Source organism: Diuraphis noxia, unplaced genomic scaffold (assembly GCF_037042655.1).
Source record: "Diuraphis noxia isolate RWA-SAM2 unplaced genomic scaffold, SU_Dnox_SAM2 contig0003, whole genome shotgun sequence".
Lineage (NCBI taxonomy): Eukaryota > Metazoa > Arthropoda > Insecta > Hemiptera > Aphididae > Diuraphis > Diuraphis noxia.
In genome coordinates, this window is record NW_028301713.1 from 28008092 (window position 1) to 28030830 (window position 22739).

General features: G+C 27.9%; 1 protein-coding gene across 4 annotated transcripts in view; it reads left to right on the plus strand.

The window, feature by feature from the left end:
• Elk (Eag-like K[+] channel) overlaps positions 1 to 22739 on the plus strand; it is a 231636-nt gene that overhangs the window by 183934 nt on the left and 24963 nt on the right. For all 4 annotated transcript variants that reach the window (XM_089221973.1, XM_089221972.1, XM_089221975.1 and 1 more), the window contains exons 7-8: positions 3608 to 3771; positions 10486 to 10699. In XM_089221973.1, coding sequence (XP_089078099.1) covers positions 3608 to 3771; positions 10486 to 10699 — 378 coding nt within the window. The remainder of the gene's footprint in view (positions 1 to 3607; positions 3772 to 10485; positions 10700 to 22739) is intronic.

Consider the following 22739-nt stretch of genomic DNA (forward strand, 5'->3'; position numbering starts at 1 on the left):
ACTTGTCATATAGTTATATACTTGTATGTTACTTCAAACATCGATAACCCGAGAACTTTTCCAATTTGATAAAATAAAACATCGTGAAGACTTGAAACGTGTTTGATAATTGAATATTGTTTGTGTGTGTGTGTTTTTTTATATTGTGTTTAATTTAAACTTAAGACACCGCGTGGTTGTATCTTGTGTGATATGACAGTTCTGAAAAAAAGTTGTGCTTATCCTTATAGAAAAGATGTTGTTTACGAATAAAATGTAATCTATTCACAAAACATATCATACGAGTAAAATATTATAATAATACGACATATTAATTTGATTATGATATAAGTATACATATCTATACAGTGAAGTCTCTAAATACTTTCGGCCACTCAAATGTTGTTCGTTATTCGGAGGTGTCCTTGTCAAAGGGTTCAGATTTTAGAAAATTTGGAGTTCAATCTCAAGAAAATTTCTGTTATTGAGATGTGTCTATTAGGTGAGGATTCACTGTATAGAGTTTTTCGTTTTTCGGGTATATGATGTACCTACGTTACACAAGCAATTTTTTAGAGATTTTGTTGTTATTATTTGTGATTTAATTAACGGTTCACTAAAGGCTGGATTAATTTACAGAATTCTTTCGCTTCGAGGTTCTTTTTTTCTTGCACTCACAAGCGGTGGTCCTAAACTTGTTATTACGAGTATTTTGATTACAAAGACGAAACCATTATTTCAACCGTGTGGGCAGTAGATTTTTTAATTTTAATAAGTGTTCGCCTTTTTATGGCTTTAGTAATTTAGAGAAATATAATTTAAACCAAACAAAACATGTTATTAAATACTGTTTATAGTGAACACTCGCTGTTATTTTTAAGCAACCGCCAAAGTACAAAATAGTATATTTTAATTCTGTATACGATAAGAATTACTTATTGTTCGTTTAATGTAAGAACTACGATTAGCGCAATACCAATAAATATTTCAATATTAGTGGTAACTGGTAAGTAACAAAAAAATCCTGAGAAATAACGTATTTTAATTAAACGAAATAACAATAAATAATATGTCTGTAAATGTGCGATGAAAGTATTTTACACAGTTCTTAACGAAAAATTTCAGAGCACCCGTCTTTCAGCTCGTAATAAAAATATATTTTATAAATAGATTCTACATAAAACTATTATTTGACTACAGGAAGCCGGATAAAATTCTGGTGAAATTTGTATTTCTCTCTCACGTAAAATAATTAAATTTTCACTCAGGTAATAATGATAAAAATAATAATAATAATAATAACGCGAATCATTGAAATTGCATTAATCTGTAAATATTTAAATTTTCAACATTTTATTTACAATGATATTCTAATGAATCATATTGTTGACTAACTATAATATTACAGTCGTGGGTTTATTGCCGTCTGTTTTTTTCTGAACATACATCACCGTCGATCACCAATTTAACGAATATATTTGAAATCAAAGCGATGTTGGAGCTATGCAATGCACACTTTATTTTAGATTTAATTTTGATGTGTATTTATGCAACTACACAAATATCTGGGTGGGTTAGATTAATTTTTCACGAAAAAAGTAAAAATAATAAACAGCTTTAACAAAGCGAAATATTAAAAATATTTTCATAAAAGCTAACAGCTCTTGATTTTCAAATTTAAAGACAACTCAAATTGTATGTGATAGATTTTTAATTTGTTGATGTCTAGTTTTTAAACATCAGAATATAATTTGCATAATATATTACTTAAGTTTATTGAAATTAAAATCTTGTTTAATTATTTTTGCAAACAAATAAAAAATAAATAAATACTTTGAACATTGGCACTAACCTAATATTGTTCTTTTTTAACATAATTTAATATATTTAAATAATGTACTACTCCTCGGCTCTCTCCGTATATCTACTGTTAAATAGTAGACACAATAAGACGTGTATTATTGTTTAATAAATTAAAATGTGCATTTCTACGTTACAATAACGCACATTCGTCGAAAGATAAGAAACAATCATTAAGTGTATCTAAGCCATTTTTTTCATCTAATATTATTTTTAAAAGACATAATATTTAACTTAAATATAAACATTAAAAAATGTATGTTTATATTTTCGTAAAAAGAGGATAAGAATGAAACAAATTTAACATTATTGTTGTTGTTTTTTCACACATTACTTATTTTGATGACTTGATCAATTTTTTTTTGGAAACAAAATATAGAATTAGTTATTGAAAAATTTAGATTTAGACTAGAAATTTTCATAAAAAAAAAAAAAAAACTTTACTTTATTGATATACGTTAATATAAGTTATTTTTCTGGGGTATAAGTTTCAGCACAACACGTTAACGAAAATTTGTATCGTTAAATATTTTATTAAACCAGAATATTATTCAGATAGTTTTAACTGGTCATATATACATCACAGGGGGATTCACCGAGTATGCTCATTCCACTTTTATTCTTTAATAATGCATTTATTCAAATTCTGAGTTTTGGAATTATTTCTAAGTACCTATATAGATACTTAAAGATCATATTTTTAAATATTCAATTTTTTTTTTTATACCATTTAAGAGGTTTATGGGGTTTTTATTCAGTGGGCAATACATACTTCTTTTTGTCATATAGAACCTCTACTTTTACTGAAAATCGTTGATCGGTTGGTTTTTTTTTGAAAATGTTGAAACATCTAAATCGAATTTCAAACGAGTTATAAAACTTTATGTTCAAATGTTCAAAAAATAACTCGGCATTGTAAAAATACTCGGTTTATTGACACAATTAAATAAATAAATAAATAAATACAAAAATAAAAATAACTTCATAATAAATTGTAAATAAAAAACATTGATCTTCATTTGAAAAAAAGGTTTGTATTACCGCACGGAACACTCCAAATTAAATTTCACTAATAATCTTTAAGGATTATAAAAAAAATATGTTTCTAGAACAGTGTAATTTATTTCGATAAAATTTACAATCGATTTGTTTTCTATTGCAAGTCGCTTTTAAATCGCGTAAAATTAATAACGTGTTTGTATACACACACACACACACACACACACACACACACACACACACACACACACACACACACACACACACACACACACACACACACACACACACACACACACACACACACACACACACACACACACACATATATAACATGTTTTACACATACAGTGACGCTGTTCATTAAATCGAATTTGTGTGGGCTTCAAACTTTGAGTACGCTGTAGGTATATTAAGTATTAACCGTGGTAGTCTGACGAACAATAAATAATAATGTAGACAGATGTACGATAGGTTTAAACCACGAACATAAAATATTATAATATCTCACTCTAAATGTAAATGCTGTAGGTATAAATAGATATTCATATATTTATTTCTAAAGTTGAAATTTCTTTTTCGCGTATTAAATTAATTATCAAAAAAAAAAAAAAACAAACAAAAACAAAAACAAATTTCATGTATTTTTCAAAACCTAATGTAGTAAAATCATTGCCCAAAAATGTATACAATAGGTACCTACTGACGATATCGACACGGCTCTGATTAATATTTCAGTTTTTAAATCTCGTATTATTGTATTTTGCAGATATATTGTTCAATTTCCGGACAACGTTCGTCAACAAAAAAGGTGAAGTGGTGTCGGATTCCAAAACGATCGCCTTCAATTACTTGAAGAGCTGGTTCGTGGTAGATTTATTCGCAGCTTTGCCGTTCGACCTGTTGTACGCATCGGACGTTTACAGCGGAGACGTGAGTATATACTATATATATATATTATGTATATATTATATAGTCAGAAGTGGCGTGTGCGTGTTTCGTAATAGTTGTTGTTGTTGTAATGGTTGAAGAATATAGTGTGGGGTAGTAGTGGGTATAGAAGTGCGCGTATAATACTTCACGCCTAAAGTACGTAGAAAAATTTACGATCTTCTCGAGACTCTGGACCGCCATAGTTCGTCCTACACGCCCGCCGTTGCTTCGCGAGCTTTTCGTTTGGCACACATTTTGTTCACCCTAAATATATCTGCGAGCGGTTCACAGTCAATTTACCTTCGAACATGTGAGAAATTTAACCGTGCAACAGCCGAGAGAAGGCGATGGCTTCGGCATAGACGGTTGCTCGAGCGAAAAACTTTGTGCACCGGTCGCAGGCGTGTTGGATATAAAAAGTTTTTTTTTCTCTTCCCCGGATCTCGTAATAATAATAATAATAATATAGTGTCCCGCCATACCCATTCGTTCAAATAATATAAACTCCACCACAGTGGCGGGCACTGAGGGAAATATTATTTATTTCAGAAAGTCATCTCTTGTGGATAATACTTGTATGGATATCACCTACATGCTGCGGCCCTGCGTGATCTAGAAACATTGAAATAAGAGAGAATAATATAATAAATTATATGTATTTTTTTCACGTCCAAAAATCATCGTTTTCAATGTCTTCGAAATAAAGTTGTAAAAGTAAAAACTTATGTTGACTGAACTAAAAATTGAATCGATTGAAATTGAATTCCTCGTGTCTAAAATATAGTTAAATCGTTTTATTTAGCTTACTCTCTACCTAACGCATGTTATCGATTTAGATTTTAGACGAATATATGTTATGTATGTATAATAAATATTAGGTAAACTATGTAGATTTATTATGGAATTCACCTTTTCTACACTTTATAAAATGATACGACTTTAAAACCAATAAAAACCAAAATGTTGACCATAAGAATTAAGTTTCTTAATGTCGTAATGTTATTTTCTAACTTTAAAAAGAAAAATTAATGAGTTTTATATTAGTGGTTGATTTTTAATAAAAATAACTCCAATATTATGTTAAAACACGATAGTCGTTACTCATTGATTGGTAAGTAGAGTTCTATAATGTAGATTAACATATAAGATCAATCAAGAAAAAACTAAAATAGAAAAAAAATAATTTTGCTTTTCATCAATGTTGTAGAGTTATTATAATCGTAATAAAGTTAGTGAATATAATTAATATTGAATATAATTTATAATATATATTACCATATCTTCTCATTTATTAATTATATGCTAAAGAATAAATAGGTTTTATAATACAGATGTGTTAATCTTCCGATAAGTACCTACCCAGTTGATTTAGATTCGAATGAAATGATATTTAATAGAATTAAATTACATGGTGTGATGAATTTATATAAAATACCTACTCTGAGCTACTCAACATTTTTTAGAATTTTCACTTATTACTTTTTTTTAGCAAAATACTAAAAGTGATAAATATGTTATTTCATAATTATTTTAAACAAGCTGATTATCCGGCGTGCTCGCACTTTTATCACTTTAGATAGGTAGTTAAGATTTTTCATAATTTTAAATTTTTGTTTTTTCTATAATAATTTGTATCATTACCATACGATTATAATATTTTTGTACATTTTGTTTTTATTCTTAAATAACCACGAATATCTAGTGTGTACAAGAATTCAGTAGTAGGAACAAGAAACCTAAATTATTTCTGTTGACATCGATTTATTACATAAAATATTGGATGTTATATAATTTTCAATCTAGCGGGTATTCATAACCAACTTCACTTCAAATTTAAAATTATTCTAGTTCATAAATTTCATCATTCCACATTATAAAATCCATCAAATTCTGTTCACCTATATACCTACGTAGCTATGTACACTTATTTGTCTGTAAACGTTTTTAATTAAATTTTCTCTTTTTCTGATGTTTGATGATGTGGCCTATTGTCATGGCTTGTGTGAATAGATGAATGCGGGCCTCGGGGAACTTATTTGACTTTCAGTTCTATAAATTAAATTTAGTATCAACAAACGCTTACGAAAAAGGATTCACAATGGATTATTTTTCTTAATACGGAAAACATTATTTCAGCTTATCTTATTGAATCAATTGAGCTGCCTTGACAGAATCCATTGTATTTCGCTGAAAATACTAGTAAAACTTAATAACATAATCTAATAAGGTATATTATATGAACTTATTGTATGACAGTCTACAAATTGATGGAAGGTTATAATACATTAATACTTGAAGAAAGTATAAAACTTGCAGTCGTAATCTTAAATATAAACTTCAAATTTGGATAGGTTTTAGAAACAATTTTTTTAATAAATAAGCAGGTAAGTCGTGGATGTCAAAATTACTTGCAAATTTTCGTATTTTCGTATTTCGTAAAATGTTGAACTATAAACGCTTATTAAAAAAAATTGTGACTTACGATTTTTAATTTTTTTTAGCTACAATAAGAACTAAACATAAGGAATCTTGTATTAAATTTTCAAGTTTTTTTTGTCGTCCAACATTTTTTTACCGACACTTAAAAAAAAATTTAAAATTTCAGTGGTCTATAAGACTATAAATAACTCAAAAAAAGTCGAAATTTTTTGAAAATTAAACTGTATATAGATATCACTAACATTAACATTTGGTGAAAATTTCAAGTATTTACAATGATTAGTTTTTGAATGACAACCATATAAAAATATCGATTTGGTCGAAAACTGGTTTTGCGTAAAAATTCCCGTTTTTCTGTCATTATTTTTTTGTTTTTCTCGATTTTTGTGAAAACTGTTGGAAAATGTTTACTTTTGACCTCTATAATGCATCAAGGATCTTCAATTTTACATCGGAAACCACCCCCAAAGTTTGAAATCGAAGCATTATTTCGACTAGTTATGCTGTACACAGACACACAAAAAAAAACACACACATCATTGTAAAATCAATACATTCATCACTTCGTTCAGAATCTAAAACTAAATAGATCAATCAACATTAGTATTATGATTTCCAACATGTATTTGTAATATGTGATTGGTAATGTATTTGTATTAAATCATAGTTTAACCAATTCAATATAGAATAATATTGATGTACATTCTGGAAGGTACAGATGATAATAATAATAATAACAACAATAATAAAAAGCGGGAAAGTGAATATCGCTCTGCTGTACAACAGGAGGTCACAAGTAGGTTACTGTAATGGACGGAATTAAATTTTAATCCAATGATGTTATATCATTGTATACGAAAATCTATTCTGAGCGGAGACGGTTTATCTGTTTAGGATATAATATGATAATTCCATCAAAGGTTACCATTAAAAATGATAACTAAGTATTTTAACTTGGAGACCTTTTAAAAAGTATAGCAATAACAAATTTCTAAATTATTTATACTTTTAAAATTATGAATGATGATATTTATTACTGAGTTAAACATTAAATTTTTTAATGACAACTATTTGAAGTTAACTACAATTTTGTCCATCTTTTCATGTTTATTTTTACTTCTAAAAATATTACATACGTCATTATTTGACATTTTAATGTTTAACTTATTACTGATAGGTAATGCAATTTCCAGTGAATGTCCGTTATTGGTCTTAGGAATTCTATCAATTTCACATGTAGATCGAAGTTTTTGTTGCTCAATAGAATTTGTGTGAGTTTTAAAAATCTCATTCGTTTTCCAAATTAAAAAAACATTTTTATAGAATATTGATTTTTCCCCTTTGATCAGAGGCGTTTTTTATAAGTTTATTTAATCCAACCGAAAAATGATCATTTTTTTATGAACAGAAATAAACTGAATCCTTTAAGGAACAGAAAATCTTGATTGTGCTAATAGATTGCAGTAAGTTCATAGATTGGTTAGAAATATATTGGTATTTAAGTTGATGTATTAATATTGAAAACGTTACTTGTAGTTGCTTATTTTTATAAAATGTATTTTCACTTAGTAGAAACCTAGTTTGAAAAATAATTTATTTTTGAAATTACAAACTAATATTAAAATTTTTGGAATCCAATTTTGTGCAAAAAAGATTACCTTTAATATATAATTTTTAAATTTTCCTATGATGTGAAGTCAGTATAGTATTGGCCTAGAGCACTTAACTTATACTGATATAATAAATAATAATATTTGTATAATTTAATTCTAAAATATTTTGAATTTATATAGATTTTTTTCGCAAAAATTCTCATCAAACATTAAAATATGTTTTTTTACAATTCAGTATCTCGAAAAGTTTTATTTTCATAACTTTAATATTTAAGTATAATAATTTTCAATAAAAAATAATTTCCATGCAATGAAATGTTCATGGTAAGATTTTTATATATCTGGGACACGTGCCAACACACGTATTCACATTTTTCCTGATAAAATTGATTGATATTATAAATAAAACGCACACTCCGTAGCGATTTATTCTATGGAGTATAACTACCTTAAGAAATTTTTGCTATTGTATATTAAGCTATTTTTCACTATATTGCACGACGCATGATATGCTATCAAAATTTTGGCAGAATGTGTTTTTATACATGCACCTATCACAGACTAGCGCGTTGAAAACAAACTAGGGAAAAACATAGATATATATAAACAACTAGGTGGCCGACTCTGGCTTATCTTTGAAGTTAAATCGCCATATGCCTAAACGGCAATGTTTAAATTTGTATGTGATAACAATATTTGATAACAACAAAAATGTGTTTACAACTCGGTAGAAATTAGTAATTTATAATGGTTTTTTCCATTATCAATATTGTGTTATCACATAAAAATAACATTGCCGTTTAGACAAATGGCGGAGAAACTTCAAAATTCTGTACAGTGTTTGGGGATAGTCGGCTATCTAGTTGTTTATATATGTCTATGGGAAAAAATGAATGATTTTACCTATCAGTGAAGAAGTAATGGAATTTGATGAAAATTGATAGGTATGGAAAATAAATTTAAACTACTTTAACCCATACGATTTGCAATAGGTAATATCTATTTTTCATATTTTATTGGACCATAACGTTCGATATTTTATTGCAACATTTCAATATTAAGCCAATATTAAAGAAATATAATTATCTGTTATTAATATTGTTATTATCAAAACATAATTATTTAAAATAAATTTATAGTATCTATATTACAAAATAGATTGGTTAGGTCCTAACCATCTTAACCAAATAATTTTCTTCAAACTGTATAAAATAAAATTGTAAGTTAGAACGTTGTATTAAAATACATTTATTTCAGAATTTAGTACGATTGTAGCTTTTCAGAATTATTATTTTTTTGCAAGCTTAATTGTTAAAACTAACTCAATCTACTTATAAAATTATCAGATTATTGGATGTTGCAAGCAGCCAATTAATTCTCTCCTCCAAAAATAAATCGGAGGCCCTATACTGGCTATACTAAACATTTCTGCGAGCTCTATACAAGAGTTCCATTAAAATATAACCTATTTAGAGCGATCACTACTTAATATATTATAATATACATTTACATCATTCAATCATATATTTCTTTCAACATTTCAAAATTTCAAAAATTAAAAATTAATTTCAACAGTTCACTGTACTATAGATCCAATAGTTCCTCCTTTGTGATAATTCAGACTGCAAGTCACGTTTTGTTATTTTGTAATTGAATAAAATAAGCAAATAATTAGGTATTAAATTTTGGCTACCAGTTTATCATGAAAAAATAAATGACAATTTTTAACAATGTTCGTATTAATATTCATATAAATAATTATTGAGAAGATGTAGTACGTGTGTCTCCTTCTTCACATAATATGTGACATAGAAAATTGTCTTTCAATAGTGTTCTGTTGATTTTTAGGTTAAAGTAAATTCACATATTATTACATTTAGAGGTAAGATTATTATCTAGTGCCTCACATAATCTTTTATTGATATCATTATTTTTGAGTAAGATATGATTAGGAGTAGTATTGTGCAAACAGACCTGTAAATGTAATAAAAATGTACAATTTCAATAAAAGGTCATATAACAGACTTGAAAACAATAATATCAGTTAGACCTACGTGGAGCTTAGACAACAATCTTACCTTTAAATTTATAATAGGTAATTCACTTTAATATCAAAACTAACATCTTACTATTGAAACCAGTGAAAGAAAATGTGATATGTCATTCGTGTGTAATACGTACGGAGACACACGCATGTGGATACTGTGTTTTTTTAAAAGATATATTCATAGTAATATTATAAAACATTTTGACCAATTCGTCGAATGTGAGATATTTTCCTATGGAGGTGATAAAATTTGAGCATTCGTTTTATTATAATGTATATATTATATAATATTTTAATATATATTGAATAATTTTTAAACGAACTTAGTCACAGAATTTTATGCAAATTATGGACTAACATTATTATATATTAATTTAATATTATTAAAACGTATCTAATGGTGTCTTCTGGATGAAGACGAAGGTATACCTACCTACCTACTAATTTGAAGTAATAAGATAATGTATATTCCATTATCCCACCACTTAAAATGATTAGTTTATCTTCTTCGCATAGTATCCTACTTTTAAAATAAATGCCTTTGCTTTGACTGTTAGTTTTAATTAGGTAACGGTTTTATCAACATCTGCCTTGATTTTTTCTTCTGGTTTACAGGAAGCCGGTTCAGGACAAGTTCATTTGTTAAAGCTGACCAGACTACTGAGGTTAGCGAGACTATTGCAAAAGATCGACAGGTATTCGCAATATGGTGGCATGATTCTCACACTTTTGATGCTCCTATTCACATTAGTTGCACATTGGTTTGCGTGCATATGGTATGTGATTGCTGAAAGCGAACGCCACGAAAAAGGAAGAGAATGGGATCTAGGTAAAAAATATTTTAGTATCGTACGTATATACTTATTCGAATCCAGAAACATCTTGGTAATTTGAAAAAATAAAAATCAATTTTGAATTAGTGTAAACACCTATAGGGAGCTATATTTTATATATTTTTGATACATTAAATCACTAAACACATCCATCATTGTTAAAGTTACTTATTCATATGTGGGTTTAAGATAAAAAATTTTACTGCACTCCAAGTGTTTTTGAAGACTTGAAAAAAACGAATGAATAATATTTAAAGAAGAAAAAATAGTTCGTTTATATAATTATTATAAATAAAAAAAAACTAAAAATGAATAGTCTTTACGATATAAACATATCAGATTTTTGCAGAAATTCAAAACTTTGGTATAACGATAAATTTTGAAAATTTTAATTCTAATGACAGTTTAAGATTTTTAAATACCTACAGAGAAATTAAAAACATTTAATAAGTTTTTAACAAATAATTACAGCTAAAACGCATAAAGTAGGTACCATAATATTATACGTTTGTTGCGATCGATAACAAAATAAATAATTTTATCTTCCAAAACGATAGTTTCAAAATAAATCGATATGACGCTTTAATAAAGTATGTTACTATTTTAAAGTTTTAATAAATAAATACCAAACTAATTTAAATGATCGATGGTTCTTATTATCTCAAACGACTCTGAATTAAATTTTAATATTTATTACTATCGATAAATATGATTTGTGAGTATAATTTTATAAAACTGTATTATTATAATATTATATTATTGTAGTACAGTTTTCTAAGGGTCAAATTTACTTTTTACATGTATTACACTTACACCTACATAAGCATAATCTACAGCGTTTGTTTGTGATTTGTATATAATACGTGTATCGCATTTATTCATTTCATCGAAATATGGTATATTTATATTTTCTATTAGAAATTAGGTTCTTGTAAACTTTGAATAGAAAAAAAAAAAAAAGAATGTTGTATATATAGCTAAAAATTGGTAGAAGATATGTATTTTACTTCCAGTGAGATTTGAATGGAAACAAATTATATTTGTATAATAATTTCAAGGATATTTACATCTCTAAAGAAAAAAAACTCATTCAACATAAAATAGTAATGCATTTAATGCTATTTCATTTGAATTGAATGCATAAAGCAGTATTGCTAGGTGCATTAGTATTATGGTAAATATTGGTTATCATTTAAAAAATAAATATACGGAAATAATCTCCAAAATTACTTTTATGACAACTGATGTAACTTTTTAAATTGGTTTTAGGTTATTTTTGTTTTCCTCAACATAAATATTTTTACATTACTTCAATAAAAAAAATTATTTAGTATCATCTTTAAATATTTTTAAGAGCCATGAATTGAAATATTGCATCAAGTTATTTAAGAACCTCATGTATTGAAAACCAAGGAAAATTACTTACAAACTCATTAAACTGTCTAATGGCATGTGGTTTCCTACATTTCTTTTTTCTTCTATATTTATTAATTTTATACTACTTAGTAATTTAAAATATAATACTTAACCTAGCTAAATGAAGCGAGAAGTTGACCAATATATATATATATATATATACATAATGTCTAAAAACAATAAAAGTAATAGTGATAAACTCATAAGTTAGATTGAATTTGTTTTTCTTAAGAAGACGTTACACAACCATATTATCTCCAACTTACAAGTGCATAACATAACAAATTTACGCTCAGTAGATCACGTTTAGCTCAGTTAGTTTAAAAAATAGAGTAGATCAATTTATTATGAAACTTGATGTTAAGAACATTATCTGTGTTTGTATGTGGATTTTTTTTACGAAAGTTTAATTTCGTAACAAGTTTTGCGTATATGAAAAATCATAAATTAAAAATACTTATAATTCACTTAAAAACTAAGTTATCTTCAAAAACCCATATAATAACAAATATAATGTTCTTATCTCCAAGTTTCATAAAAGATCAATTTACTCTAATTTTTAAACTAACTGAATTAAACGTGATCTGCTAAGCGTAAATTTGCTATGTTATACGTACGAGTAAGACGGAGACAGCAAATATGTGTGTAGCGTCCTCTCAAAGTGATGTATGCTCAAATCTATTGTTAGATTATGTGTTAACAATACTTGATAAATATAAAATAAATAATAATTTTGAAATATGCTTTAAAATGAAATTGCATTTGTCTATATAATTAAAAACCAAGAACAAAAAGTTATCTGTTTAATACGTAATAAAAGTGTATATAATGACAGGCAATTAAGTTTTGATAAGTTCTAAGTTAAAATTATTTTATAGAATTATTATTTTAAATTATAAGTCAACAATTTTGAATTTAAATTTAAATGGATAGCAAACGCATTAATTATATTAGTAACTTAAAATAAGATTCAACATCAATCCCAGTAACAAAAATATAAACAATTTACTTTTATAGGGATCATCATTGAATAACTTCCATTTTTTCTCAGTATGCTCGATATGATATTTTTTTTAATGGCGTTGAGACATTACTACTAAAGGATAATCTAAAAAGTGCAATATGGTAGTTGGTAGTACATGAAAAAAATACATTTTATATTGTTATATAATTTTGTGAAAATATATATGTTGAATTATTATTATAGAAATATAGACATTACATACTTTTTACTTTACTAGAAATAAATACAAGTATGAACTATATGAATGAGAATGACTTGTTCTTTCAAGGAAAATTAAAAAAAAAAATTACTCATGGTCAAACTTTATATTTTCCAATTAAATAAATACTATAGCTTTTCGGTTTTTTTTTAATGAAAACGATGTACATAAATTAAATATTTCTCCAATTATTGTAAATTTTGATTTGATTTAATAAGAATTTGTCATTTAGGAAATTTTTTTAAATGAACATCATATAACTAATCTTTTTCAAAAGTCTTCAAAGAAAGGACTTTCAGACAACCTTGAAGAAGATTATAATATATACTGTTTAATTTTTCTAAAGGGTATTTAAACTCTAAAATTACTTTACAAAGTTATTTATGATCGATTTACCTTAATGTGTGTTTCTTGTTTCACATATTGTGTAAATTATACACAAACAAACATTAGCAGTACTTAAAGAATTTTTTTAATTAACTTATTTTAAATAAGATACAATAGAAAATACTCGAAAATTGAGTTGTTTCATTTTTTCTACTCAAATTTCTAAAACGATAAATATTTGTTGGAAGGTACAAACTTAATATTGGAAAAATAATAAAACATTCGATATAGTAAATATAAAAACAGAAATTTACTATCGGCTTTTACGTCGTAATAAAAATCAAATGTTTAGGTTCTGGTCATATTTATATCTCAAATAATTGAACTACCTAGTGAATCAAATTTACTGTACAGAAAAGTAAGTGTATAGGTAAATATAAAAATAATAATAATTCATAATCTGTGTGAAGTTACAGTTGTACTGTGGTTTAATATTAACGACTATTGTCATCTACAACTGTCCAATATTGATAAGATGATTTGAAATTTTATAAGAATACGTAGGTATAATTTAAATACAATGTAATATACACTATAATATAGGTCCTTACTTAATATACTATGCTACGGAAACGGAAATATTCTCTATCCGTATTTTTTATTGTCTCATTGTTGGAAAAATGCATTTTTCTAAAATGTAGGTACCACTAGTTTTTCCTCTTTATTTATAGCTTAAACTTATTTATACAATAACTTATTTCCAAATTTTATATTCTATATAGTTTTGCTATTAATCATCTCATAATTCAAAACTTTATAACTATAATTAGCGATAAGTAAAGTCGATTGTAGACGCATACATAGTGACTATTGAAGTTAACGAGATAATATAATATTCATCTATTTTTACATATCTTATGATGAACTTTTATTTAAGTATAAGCATAGATTATGTATATATTATAAAATAGGTAGCACCAAGAATTATCATAATATAATATCGATAAGGACAATGCGAACAATTAGAAACATAATATTAGGTAATATAATAATATGTGCGTCCTTCGCCTCCTATATAATATTATATTATATAGGAAGTTGTAGAAATAGGTACTTTGATTTACAAAAATCAATAATATAATTTATTTTAGTAACGATAATATTCACATTGCAGTATACAGGAAATAAATGAATGATTGTATTCTTCATTGACCATTGTATTTATTGTGTCAATTCGACTATATTAACTGTTCCGGGAAATTATAATAAATTATCATGGTGTCTCTTTTTATTGTATAGCGACCAATGCCCAATAGGTAATATTGCATTGTTGGAACAAAATGTAAAACCTAAGTTCAAGTGTATTTGTTAAAATATATACATTGCGGAATTTTGAATTACTTCACAGTCTTTATTTCTAGCTAAGTTTTACAATATTATTAGATTTCTCTCTGAAAGTGTAGTTATATAGCAATCAGTGATCGACGTGAGATCATAAACAAACGTATTGTATAACCTTACCAAACAATAGAAGACGTTTTGTACAAGGCTTATACTGTACCAAATTTGATATAATTAGGATATTTGTTATTTACTTTATGTAATATTATGTTCAAGAAAAAATAAAATATTTTAAAATTATTGAACAGAAAGTTTGAAAATCGGTTGAAATAAATTATGTAACTATATTCTATTATGTGGTACCTACCTACGTCTTATATAATGTATATTATTGGATCGTGAATGAAAACATATTTCGTTATCGAACAAATGCAAATACAAACTTTTCACATTCAAACGGGTTCCTACGCATCTCTTAAAGTTTTTAGACTTTTGAACTCTAAGTTGTGGGTAGACGGTGAACCGCATTATTATTATTATTAATATTATTATTGTTGTTGTTGTTGTTGTTTTATTATAATACAATATCGTAAGTGGTTCAACGAATGATTTTCGCAGTCGAACACGATTAATTAATTAATTAACTTGCTAATACGCGCAATAGGAGGGGGATGGGGACACCGAGGATTAGCTAATGCTGGAGCCCGGACAAAGATTACAATGCGGCTGGCCAGAAAAAAATAAACAAAGTCAATTTGCATAGCGATTAAATTAATTCGCGTTCAACGTTATTATACGATCGTCCCGAAATTAAACCGACGTCATCATTAAACCGTTTTGCAAATTCTCGACACGGTGAAATGGCATTACACCGGCGTCCGGATTTATGCGCGTCGCCTGTTGATCGTTAAGTATGGCGCGCGGATGGTAGTCACGCGTAATGAATATCAAAACGACAGTTACATGTCGTTTTTACGTACGTCGTCGATGCCACTGCCGTTGACGATACGTGCGCTAGCGAATATACGAATGAAAATGACGATGATGATAATAATAATAATAATAAATATTAAATATAATAATATAACGGCGATAATAGTTATAATGATACGCGTAACGATATAATACGAGCACGAGTAGAAAAAAAAAGTATGCGCGAGTCAGTCATAGACATATCATACTACCTACTGGACAAGCAATGATGACGAATGAAAAAGAAAGCGTAAAAACATTGAGGGCGATTTTTGTTTACTCGACATGAATGCTAGTTTGGTTGTGGCTTAAATATTTTATGGCTGATTCTATATGGATTATTGTATTCTGTCGTAAAGACAAGACAGATATTATATTGGTGTATTTTCACGTCAAGACAGCCTACATATTGCTGTGAGATATGTGCATAGACATATAAGACAACTAAATAGCCGACTACGGGATAATATTGAAGTCAGCCGCCATATGCCAACAGGCCAACAGGGCAATGTTTACAAAATCGCATGGTTGATAAGAATATTTATTAAAGATAACAAAATTAATATAAATATTTGTACTGTAGTATATTATGTACTTATTACTACTTTATGTAATTTAATTTGTAGTTGACATTTTGACTATAGAATATGAAAAGAAATTCGTTTTTTCATTATTTGAATTATTATTTATTATCACTTATCAATATAGGTATCTTATCTATTGAGTTTTTATGTAAAAATTGCCCTGTTGGCATATGGCGGCCCAACTTCAACGTTCTTATGGGAATGTAATTCACAGTTGACTATCTAGTTGTTTTATATGTCTATGGATATGTGTACGCTCAGGGCTAGCGTTAAGTGGCGGTAGAGGACGGACATAGCGGGACATTTATCCAGGACCTCGCGCTTAAAATTTACATTGTAAAATATTTTGGAATGTCCGAATTGGTTCCGAAACGTCCGAATTGATTCCTGGGTTCTTTCAAAGGGTATATCCGAATTGGTTTCCGGGTTGTTACAAAGGGTATATCCGAATTAGTTCCCGAGTTGTTAAAATTTTGGCTTAATACATAATATTATACAACAAACATTAAAAAAAAATTAAAATCTTAATTTAAAAATATAAAATAAGCGGTATATCGTTTGTTTTTTTTAATTCGTTCATTTGTTTTATAGTTATTATTTTCTATTATTGAGGTAAAAACTTATAACAAACATTTTTTAAAAATTCAAATCTACTGATTTCGTTACTTTATATTTGTCCATTTCTGTTTTTATAAATATTTCCTTATTTTTTAGACTTCAGGTTTTGTAGTTTGTTCGAACTTCGCAATTTTATATAAGTTTCAATTTGAACTTCTGTTAGTACATCCATAAATTGAAATATGTTTGGATGTGTGGAATAAAAGTAACTGTTGAATTTGCTGTGAAATGATTCACAGCAATAATAATTAGTAGTTCGTTCTATACTACTGGTATATTCAGCCCACATTGTTGGTGGAAGTGAGCTATCTTTTTCAATATAATTTTTAAAATATAATCGAAGAATTCATCAATTTTTTCATTTAAAATATTAATTATAATATTAAATGTTTCATTTATATTATATTGTATTTTGCTTTTTCGTAAGTCTGTATCGGGAACCAATTCAGATGTGCGTTGCCTGGAATGTCGGGAACCAATTCGGATGCAGCCAAATATTTTATATGGAAATCGTAATAGGTGACTATGGTTATTGGTTAGGTAAGTTTTGTCCAGGGCCTCGCAAAAGATAGCGCCGGCCCTGCCAATGATGCCTGCAGAAGAATTTTGTTGATTACTCTAAATGAAAGTGTACTTGTTATGGTTTTCGATTTTTGATTCATGTAAGCCACTATGCGTTAAGAACATTAAATCCCATAAAATGTATGTAAACTATTTGGAACGTAATATTATAATAACAAACTGACTTTTTGATATTTAAAAAATTATCAATTTTACTCTGTGGACTAATATTTAGTGTTGAAAAACGTTTTATTGTAAGAATTACGTTTTTCGAGTTACTGCTTAGTGTTTAATGGGATTTGACGGCAGATTATTATATTATATTATTATATTCATCAATAGTAAATTGCCAACTTCTTTATTCAGGGTGGCGATGGCATTTTGTGGATTCACTCGTGAATAATAATAATAATAATAACACAACGATAATTCGAGTTAATAATAATAAAAAAAAGTAACTATCTTTAATATATTATACCGTTAAATAATATTAAAAATATTATAACTACAGCTGTCGAGTGCACGCAGTAATACGCAGTCATCTATTTTTCGGCTCTTTATATTTGTGGTGATGACGGCATTTTTAGGTTTCACACTCGAATAATAATAATAATATGTCCACGGAGAATACATTGGCCGTGCGGTGTGACAACAAACGGTGTTTAATTTATATTATAATAATATAATAATAATAATTATTATTATTATTATAACACTTCGTGAAACGCACCATATATAATAATATACTAAAACCGTATGCGATGACGGGCTATGGTGGGTCTCAGGGGTGAGGGGTGGGTGTGTATGTATATACATATTATGCGTAAGTATAATGAAATTTATATATTCATGAGGAGTTGTGACAAAACCAGCGGCGCGAGAGGGTGTAGGACTAAAATTAAGGGCAGGTACACGCAGATTGTCAAAAAACAAATGCACAGACCTCGCTTCCATCGTCTCCGCATTCCTCCCCCGTCATAAAACACGTGTAGCTCGGTATGTACATACCTATTAAATGTGTGTGTATTAAATTATCATATCTGTATTATAGTCCACGACGACGGGTGCTTAGTATACGTTCCTACCTACCTACCTACCTACCTAGGTACATATTATTATTACAATAGTAATGAAATGATTTCTACGGTCTTGGGTGACGGGGACGATACCGTGGTAGTGGTTGGCGGAGAGGGTAGGTCAAATTTCTGACCGTGTCCCCAGTGGACTGCATCGCCGGCGTCGCCTACAGTTTATTTATAAACGTCGTGATTTTTATTTCACCTTTAAAAATACTCGTATATTATATTCTAGTAAATCTCACCGTGTCGCGTTTATTATATTATATATTATTACCTATATTATTATTGTCACACTGGTTGATTCTCGAGCGTACAATGTGCATAAGATCCTTTAAAAAATCCCTGTCGTTAACGCCTCAGCCTCAACTGCTCAACGTCATTCTCGTCCGGAATAATCGTCGTGTTGGCAGCTCTCTTGCGGAGTCAAATGATAACGAACTACTACGCATCTGCTGTACCGACGTCGGCGTTCGGGACAGGAAATAAAATATATCGATTCCGTCCAAACGGCGCTGCCATAGTATACCTATAATCATAATTATCACATGACGTTATAGTATTATTATTCAAATTCTAAAAAACGCGTGTATTATATAGTACCTATATTTTAGTAAGTCATCTCAAAAAAGCACTTTTTTTTATTCTTCAAACGTACCTGCTATAACTATACACACGAATGGAAAACGAGGCTTTGTCTTAAGCCCGTTTAATTGTAAATTCGTAACATTTTTTAAAGCAAAGGTCACTGAATGCGGTCCACAGGCCACATGCGGCATATATTCGTGTTATTTAGTCTTTTGCAAAAGCTTAAATTTTTGGAATTCTTTATTATATTAATATACAATCTATTACTTAGTATCTGCCTATTTGTTTAATGTACCGATTTCTTAATATTATAGTTACTTATCAATTGTTTAGTTGATATAGTGCTCGGATACCATACAAATTCGTACCATAGAAACAAATAATGAGTTAAAAAAATGGTTGACTTCCATAAAAGTAAACGATTGCCATATAATCAATCCCTCTGACCTCCAATATATTTTTAATAATATTACGAATACAATTTAAGGCCTTATTGTATGTAATTATTTCATGTTACCAATTTCCTCATAACTTAGTTAGACTTTTAAAGTTGAGGCTTAGATATAAAACCTTAAAAAAATATTCCCCTAATAATTCTAATAAGTACCTACTACATTATTAATCTCAAAATTGTTAATTAAAACCCTTAATAGGTAGTCTTAAAAAATACTAAAATATGAAAACAGAAATATTTTTTTTGTTTCACTTTATATGCTTCCATAAGTACTTTCAAACTTAGTGAACATTGTCTACGCGATATGTAACTAAAAATTATATATATATATATATAAACCATGTAGTATTATTTACGCAACTATTACTTCACACAAATATATAAGTTTAGTATAATTTGAATGTACACCACAGTGGTTTCGAAAACAAATGAAAACCCGGCCTCTTTAACACATACAAAATATGCAGTGTCTTCTATATGTTGATAGTTTTTAAGCACATCTAGGGTTTCCCGGTCCTTGGTTTCAAACTTAACAATTTTAAAATGAATGTATAAATATACTTGAAAATATTCTTATCATTTAATATTTAGAGTGACTCTTAAGTTATCCAATTTATCTTTTTACAACATTACATTTTAAATATAAATGTTTTATGCGTATATAGTTGATGAATAATGTTATCGTAGGACGTTTTTTTCCTTTTAAACGGATCCATGTAGTGATCCTATATTTTATAGCATGGCATTTTCATTGTTTATTATAACTTTAAAATACGAGTATTGAGTTTTTTTTTCCATCGCTATAAATTCTTTAACATTTTAAATCATTTTGTATATTACGAATTCATCATATTATTACCTTTACATATTTTAATACTAAAATAATAGTAATTGATGAAACACATAATATTTAATTAAAACGATAAACATTTTAAAATTATTTATTTAATACGATATTTTGTCTCAGAAAAAGGTAAGATTATACATTAAACTGTGAAGATACTGTATTGTTTTTCAAAAGAAAAAATAATTTATTTACAAATATTATATAAAATATACTTTTAACTAATTGGGATACGTTATTTCAAAAATTTAAACGGCGAGGGTGAGTGTTGGTAATTTCGATAAACATTAGTAAAATTATCAAAATTTATTATTGCATTAGTATCAAAATAATAAATTTTTATTTTTGCACTGGCGAACGTGTGTAGTTAAACACGCATACTTATATATTATGTTTAAAAATCGATTATAAAAACGAGAGATGTAACGAACGTTTTACGTGTTTATTTATGTCTTAACACTAGCTTAAGTCTTGTCTAATTTGGTATTTTTTATTTTTATTTTAAATATAAATATAGAATTGAAAAAATAATTTCTACCTACGGTGACTGCAGCTGTATGTACGTGTATTATCAAATCATCACGTACCTACATGCTTTGGCTCGATCAACGCACAATATAATAACACTGTCAAATGTGATGGGCTGAAAATATTATGCTTGTCCACGTGTGTTGTGGGTATAACAATATCATTTGTTTGTTGTAACTATAAATATATGACCAAATAGCGCAGTGGATATGCGTATAATATAACAATAATAATTAATACTTTAATGACACGGTTAAAATAATACAAATTATGTGTTTGAGCCGTTCGCGCTAGGTACGAATTCTTTCGAATCATTTTTGAAGAATATTCTGCAGAGCAAATGGGTTCTATTTGTGTTACACCTCTGTTACGTAACAATTTAATAAGCGGTAATAATTATTAACAACAATACCAAAGAACTTTCAAGTCAAAGTTATTATACCTCGGAGTAACGCACCTCTGATTTTTCGCTTTCAGTAAAACTATAGAACTAATATTGTTACAGTGGCGTGGTGAACATTAATTATAAACCATACTGCACAGCATAATATTATATTTCAGTGCCTACCCAAAATTAAACCCTTAAACATAATTATATAAATATAATAATCACGTGACTACAATAATTAGTATTATTTTTATTTTTGTTTTATGTTATTGCTTACCATAATGTATCCAACCAACCACTCAAAAAAATAATTTCCGTCATAAAGTTTAGGCGTCATTCAATCCCGTTCATCACGCCATCGTCACTGATTAATAATATATTATTGATAGCGTCCAATATTTCAGTCACAAGTCTCTCTAAAACATATCACTTAAATTATTGTGACGAGTCTGCACTCGTTCGCGTTTGTGGGATACCAAGTGCACTTTACGCATCATATTTGTGCATTGGCGTTTCAAAAAAAAAAAATTTATGATATTTGATTTAGAGGTTAGGTCTTGAACTACAATAAAATACCGCAAATCGCTATCAAGTTTAATTTTTTTTTTTTCAATCTTTTGTGACAATAATATTTAATAATTGTGAGTCTTTAAATTTGATTAGAACCAAATATAGTTAATAAAGTTTAGTCATATTTATAATGATTTTTCCAGCCTAAATTCGTCTTATGACTAACAAGCTTTAATCAAAATAACTTGAATAATTTCTGGTTCTGAGAAGATTTTGTTTAGGTGTTCTTAAGTTTATACTATGGCTAGTTCATTGAGGCCTTCTTCGGTTGTTGTTGATAGCAAAATCAAGAATTTAAGAGTTTTTGTACGAGTTATATATTTTAATATATTATTATGATTATTATTGTATGCCATATGAATGAAAAAAAAAAGATTATTATTGTGAACAAAACTCGGAGGATGGGGTTTGACTACGACATAGGACTATGAATACATTTATTGTACATTAGTTGCGGCTTACTGTTGTAAATACCTATGTCGATAATTTATTCACGACTGGGCCTTTCAACCATATATTTTAATATTATCGTCATTAAGGAATGTC